The following is a 6,864-nucleotide window of genomic DNA, read 5'->3' as shown; positions in this document are numbered from 1 at the left end:
CTTAAACTGGATTTCGATCACAGTCCTTCAACATGGAGGATTGTGAACATGATGCACTGATTGTGTAGTCGCTCAGTTGTAATGGAAGACCTTGACCCAACAGCAGATCCAGACAACTCAGCATCTTGAGGAGCTACTCGATTGAAGAAAAAAAAAATAAAAATCACATCTGGTGTTCTAACGCATGGCGTACGATCAACCATGATGAATGTGAGCAAACTCAGATATCAGCAAAATGTACACCCCCAGGCTTTCTTCAGAGTGGAAGAATGACTGCGTGGACTTTTCCAAGCATGGGAGTCTTAGCACTGAGCAGATGGGTTGCATTGTGAATTGAGATTTTGGCTTGTAAAGTCCAGATGTCAGACGCAGATCAGGCCCTTGCTATATGCTGTTAACCAAGAAATACGAGAGGTTTTTTGAATACAAGCTGATTGGAGCGTATCACCTCTGAGGTTTCCATGGCAAGGAGGGAAACATTGCCAGAGTTCAGTATATGTAGGTAATAAACATGCTTTCTAAAGGCTTATGACTTATGATTTACAGCCTGCCATCACGAACTCGGAAAAACCTGGAGTGTTTTGTCAAATGTACCTTAAGAGAAACAATTCACTTCATACAAAGCAGGTGAGGGTGCAGCAAACATTTTAGTCTGCTGAGGTCAAGTGCACTGAAGGGCCATGTTCATCTGAAGAGTTTTCACATGATTAAAATTTTCAGAGAGCACAAATTTGGCCTTAATGGGTGATTTACATCACATTAAAAAAAACACTTTAAAAACCTTCACTACCATCAACAACATAGATTAGTCTTGTCGGCTGTGCAAAGAGAATGTAAAATGTTATTCTTGCAAATGGCTTATTATGCAAGATAAATCACTCCATGCGCAGCAGACTAATGTTAATATCACAAGGCTCCCTCTACAATGATGAGAAAGCTGTCTCGGCTGATTCCACCATCAACAACTCAGCTTCTGCCAGCTGCCGTGCTTGACTGCACTAGGACCAGGTCCAGAGCCACCGATGGCATCTTCTCACGCAAAGACAAATGAGCATCTGTCAAGCTGTCAGCTCCACAGCAGTGACCTTCATCTACAGAAATGCCGTCAAATGGGGCCTCTTGGTCATCAAGTTTAAAAAGGCGCCGGCGTTTTCCTTTTGCCTGCTTTTCCCGTTTGTGAAAGCACTCACAACTCCACAACTTCCTATCAGATGAGTGACAAAGTGACCCAGACTGAAAAAAAAAAACCTCTTTAAATCTAAATGGGGCAAAAGGGAAGGAGGACATATATTAGGACTGCATATGATGGCAAAGAAAAGCGTTCTGCTGTACAACACAATTTGATTAAATATCTATTAGATTCTCTCTCAAGACCGTTTGTTTAATGAGTGACTTTTATTGGCAACAAATAAGTACAGACGGAGACAGTGTTCTACCTACTGTAGACATTAAAACTTAATGAAATGTTCAATTAAATGAAAGAAGAACCTCTGTGTAGTCTGTGAAATGTTCAGTGTGTCTACTCACACAAGATTACTACTCTCAAACAGTCCTGAGGTAGCAAAATCTACCTACCCACATCTCTAAAGTTTACAAATTAACACTTATATTTTGTTTGTTAAAAAATTAGTTTTTGTTGTTGCTAAAACAAAAGTGTGAAAATAAAAGAAATATATGAGTTTTAGAGGTGCTGGTAGTCAGATTTTGTTAGCTTTGGCTAGGTTCTTTATCCTATGCTAAGATAAGCTAACCATGTTTTGGCTGTAGCTTAATTTTTGTAGCTTTAAAGCTCCATTATGCTGTATATCAAAAAAAAAAAATTAAAATCATAATTGTTGTTGTGGTAGTGTGTTATTAAGCTAGCTTAAGCAACACTTCAACAAAAACAATGGCGACTTGACGTCCATGTAGCCAGCCGTGCAAGGCTGTTTTGTAGTTTTGTCGCACAAGGTGTGAACACGGCAAAAGTTAAGGTGATGAGTCTATGTTGGTTATTTACCTTTTTCACACCTTGTTTTATTAGTTTAAGTATAGTTTCTTAAGAACAGAGACTGCCGCCTCCCAAGAACAATGTAAAGCTTCCCTGTGTTATTTTGCTGAAAATTGTTGGAAAACCTTCTACACGACATGGGTTTAAATTCGAGGATTGCTGTGTATTTGACACTCTAACTTGAGGGTAGAGTGCTTCCTAACTGAGAATTTCTTTGACTAAGAAAACCTAAATGACAAAAAAATGCTGTACAAATATAATCAAATTCCATCCATTGTAGATGAAGACAAACAGACACTGTTCAGACTCAAAAGATAATAAAACAGTTGCCTTGAAGTAAAAAACCTGCATTGACCTACTTTTTCCACACAGAAAATGAATCAAGAATCAATAAGGGAATTGATAAAGAATTGAACAGATAAGCAGAATGGATGATGGTACTGGCATCAATAAAATCTCATCAGTTCCCACCCCTAATTTTTATTGTGTCAATACAAAAACATCAATTACAGCTGCTTTAAAGTAACTGTAAAAAATCAATCTCAAATCACTGGAATATTGATCATGAAAAAATCATCATGAAAGGTGCATAATTGCCAATTAATATATATATATATATATATAATATATCAATTCTTATGGAATTATTCTCTTGATTATCCTCTCATTAAGAAGAAGTACAATGTGAAGTGGGAATAAATCACAGCTGCAGTAGAGTGGATCAGACCAAAGAAGGAACTGCTCGGTGACAGGAGAGCTCAGTGCCGCAGCACAACACTGAATATCTGAAGTGAATCGCATGGAAGGCATTTGCCTGATTGTTCTTCTCCAGCGCACTGGCTTGAGTAAGAGTGAGATAACAATCCATTATTTTCTTTTACTGCTTTGAGTCAAAGGGAGGGCACTTGTTTCCTGTTCTCTACAGTCGGCGGAGCCTCGTGCCTTGTGGTCTGCAGAGCTGACCACAAACTGCATTACAAATAAACCTTCAGAGACCTTTACAACTGTCCTATTAAAGTAGTATTAAAGAGATGGTGAAAATAATCGCAAATAAATATCTGCACTTGCCAGGAAAGTGCAATAATTCTATGTTTACTGCAAAGCTGGTGTTCATATGAATGACAAAGTTGAGGCTGAGTCTTGGAAGTGTGTGCTTTACACAATCCAGTATCACTTGACAAAGAGAACAGAAGCCAGCGACGAAAAAGCCTGTCACATTGTTGACACAGTCAGGTGACAGATACACTTAATGGGTTAACAAGCTTAGTGTAGCTGCTACAACACCAGCGACATTAAAAAACAAAGAGCGGATGGTCATCACATACTTTTACATTTACGAGTAAACAATGTGTGTATCTGCAGTTTTCATGCTTCACTACACACATTTTACACAGGATTAGTTCTTTGCCTATAGTACTACACATTTGCGTGTGATTGCTCGGATGGCTACTGATCCCAGTATGACTTTGGCTCACAGGCACTATTTTAAACTCCTCCCCTCTCCCTTCAGCCGGGGTGTGATTAGAGCCAATACAATCTTGGGCAACCTGCACTGACAGAGAGAGAGAGAGAGAGAGAGAGAGCAGAAGAAACAGTGGACAGCCACTCTGGTGGTTCTCGCAACAGCGTCACTGTTGCTTGATCTCCAGCAGTCCAACTGTGGCATTGTGGCTCATGCAAGATTGGGCGAAAAACACTGCAAACTACTCTAATCCCAGAGGACACACTTATATATGGACAAGGCTGGCTTTTCTTCTCAAAAACTTTTTTCACTCAATGTTAATGTTTCCTGGACTCATGAGACCGTTGCAGCTCAGTGAAGAAATATTGCTTCGGCTTTGTGGACGGTTTGGATACATCTTTTTGGAGAACATGCTGTTGTTTCCTACACGAGGAGAACTTCAACAAACATTCACGTCAACGGAAACATGGAAAGCCACTACCCCCTTTTGAGCGCTGCCACAGAGGACTACCAAGGCATGAAATGTGAGCAGTAACTGCAAAGTAAAAGTGTAACTATTATTTAGTGAGGAAAGCATTGTATTTTGAGAAGACTTATGATGTTTGTAAGAAGTGCGTATTCTTTTGTTCTGCTATTTTTGACGTGAAAAACACATCTTCGACTTCTCGTGACCAAGCCGAGCCGGTGAATAATGGATGGCAACCTGAGCGCTTCAGCATCCAGTGTAACCAACAGCACAGGACCCTACCATGATGCGGCGGGACCCTGGAGCCTCATCATACTGGTCATCATCATCCTGATCATAGTGGTGGGAAACCTGCTAGTCATCATCGCTGTAGCTCGGACTTCACAGCTACAGACGACAACAAACATCTTCATTATGTCCCTGGCGTGTGCAGACCTCATCATGGGGGTCTTTGTGGTGCCTCTGGGGGCCACTATTGTGGTGACGGGTAACTGGCAGCTCAGTGACACATTCTGTGAATTCTGGACTTCCGTGGACGTCCTGTGTGTGACGGCGAGCATTGAGACGCTCTGTGTCATAGCAGTAGATCGGTATGTAGCCATTACGAGGCCGCTCCGACACAAGGTTCTTCTCTGTAAGTGGCGTGCCAGGGTAATTGTTTGTTTAGTGTGGGTCGTGTCCGCCTTAATTTCCTTTGTACCCATTATGAAAGGGCTTTGGCGCGCATATGATGATGATCCTGAAGCGAAGAGGTGCTACGAGACCCCTGAATGCTGTGACTTTGTGACCAACACGACGTTTGCCATTATATCTTCGATAGTGTCTTTTTATATTCCACTGCTCATAATGATATTTGTGTATGCAAAAGTATTTCTAATAGCCAAACGGCAGGTCCAGCTGATAGATAAGCATCGCATACGTTTCCAGAATGAGCATATGCAAGTCAACCACATCAACAATATTCTGCCATCGGCGTGTGCAGGCTCCAGCAGCTGCAACAGCGCCGCGCGGAGAAAGAGCGCCAAGCGGAGGCCGTCACGGCTGATGCTCGTCAAAGAGCACAAGGCCCTCAAGACTTTGGGTATCATCATGGGGACCTTCACTGTGTGCTGGCTGCCGTTCTTTGTCACCAACATCATCAACGCATTTAACCGAGAAGTTCCTCCAGAGAAGATCTTCCGACTGTTGAACTGGCTGGGTTACATCAACTCCGGCCTTAATCCCATCATCTACTGCAGGAGTCCAGAGTTTCGTACTGCCTTCAAGAACCTGCTGGGCTGCCCGTGGCTGTCAACCCAGGGGCTCAATACTTTCTATAAGGGGCTGCGGACCCGCTGTTCCTGCTTTCTATGGCAGGCTGAGTCAGGCACAGCAGGCTCTTTCCAGAAGTCTCCAACCGGTGGGACTGAGGGTGGCGAGAGTCTGGCCAGTACTCAGGGAAGCAGCAGAAGTGAGGAGGCTTCCCCTGGTCCTCTGCAGTCCAACGGCAGCACACAGTTCAGTGACTTATCAGAAGCAGGCACAAAATTGTGAGTTCTTTTGTCTTTTCCATTTTAACCCACACAGTCAGTTATTTTCTTTCAACAGTGATGAATGCTTAAAAAAAAGTCCACTTTGTACAACACATAAATACCTCTATCTCTTCAAAGTGCATTTAGTGAAACTCTTGCTTAAAGGCGATGAAGTGTAAAATTTTGACAGCTCATGGACACCTGGACATCAGGCACAGCATTAGACAATGGCAACAAAGTGACCAGTACAACATTAACGTGTTTTAATTTATGTGGATTTTCTGAGTAATATGATCATTACATAAAATACATGTCATAATACCATACATCACGCTACAATGAAATCTCAGTGCATCTTATTTGAGAGAACTAATAGACTCTCTGAAAGGGAGGCAACTGTGAGGTACATCATGGACTCTTAGAATCCACCTTTATCCTTTAGTGATTTTTCATTAATTCAACAAAGCAAAGTGTTGCATCAGTGATTGTGTGTGTGCGCGTGTGTGTGCGTCATGTGACGTGAGCAGATCATTCGCACTGTGAAGCAGAACTGTGAAGACTTTCAGTGTAGATTCAATGTCACGGAGAATCAAACAATTTACATTACTTACCGCTTTTGGACATCCTGTTGCAGATTAACAAAGTGTTGCACAATGATGATGGAGAAAAACACACCCACGCATGTGTGCTTGTTTTCGGTCTGACACACAGTTTGACAGTTGCCAACAAAATAATCCCAAAAAAAAATTGTATGAATGTACAACTTGTGCAAACTGACAGCCATTATCACTTTCATATGAGGTTTCATATTTCAATCAAATATCTCTTGTAAATTTCTCTTGTAAATAGTTTGCCTTTTAACAAATTATAACCCTTTATAATATTTTCATGATATACAGCAAAGACATTAACTAGGCATCCTAGACACCTCTAGACATATCAATAGTCTTGGATTTAAATTAAACGCTTAATAGAAAACTATTGTTTTACTGCCCATTGTGCATATAATAAAAGCAGAAATCCATATTTGGACATGTACTAATACATCAATGTGCTGCTATCCAGAAGTGAAATAGATTAAGCAGAACGGTGTTGAAAAATCAATAATTTCTTAAGCACTGGCTGCTATTGGGGTTTTTGCAATATTACAAAACTAAAAGTGAAACTCGATATTTGGATTTTCACGCATGATCCAATAAATGTTTGAGGATTGTACCGTAGCGTATCAATGTATCGGTAAATGCACTTTAATGTCACATGTAATCAATCTTTGAATCCAGCTGATGTCAATGTAGTGAAAATAACCACAGCACCTGTGTCCCCGGTGGGTGGGTAGTATGTTTTAAAACACACTAGTTAATCAAGTTAACAATACCATTAATTCATTTTGTGTTTTATAGAAACCTCCAGAGTGTAAATGTAGATGTTTCTGTCA

At 41.0% G+C, this 6,864-nt stretch overlaps 1 protein-coding gene across 3 annotated transcripts in view; it reads left to right on the top strand.

Moving 5' to 3' along the window:
- Positions 1-3,591: 3,591 nt before the first annotated feature.
- Positions 3,592-6,864, top strand: part of adrb3a (adrenoceptor beta 3a) — a 132,750-nt gene continuing 129,477 nt past the window's right edge. For all 3 annotated transcript variants that reach the window (XR_011584400.1, XR_011584401.1, XM_070833067.1), the window contains exon 1: positions 3,592-5,447. Coding sequence is in view for 1 of the 3 variants with exons in the window: in XM_070833067.1 (XP_070689168.1) it covers positions 4,144-5,447 (1,304 nt within the window). In the remaining 2 variants the exon portion in view is untranslated. The remainder of the gene's footprint in view (positions 5,448-6,864) is intronic.

The sequence above is a fragment of the Pempheris klunzingeri genome, chromosome 7 (genome assembly GCF_042242105.1).
Source record: "Pempheris klunzingeri isolate RE-2024b chromosome 7, fPemKlu1.hap1, whole genome shotgun sequence".
Lineage (NCBI taxonomy): Eukaryota > Metazoa > Chordata > Actinopteri > Acropomatiformes > Pempheridae > Pempheris > Pempheris klunzingeri.
Note: the sequence above shows the minus strand (reverse complement) of the source record. Positions and strands in the feature narration are given on the sequence as shown.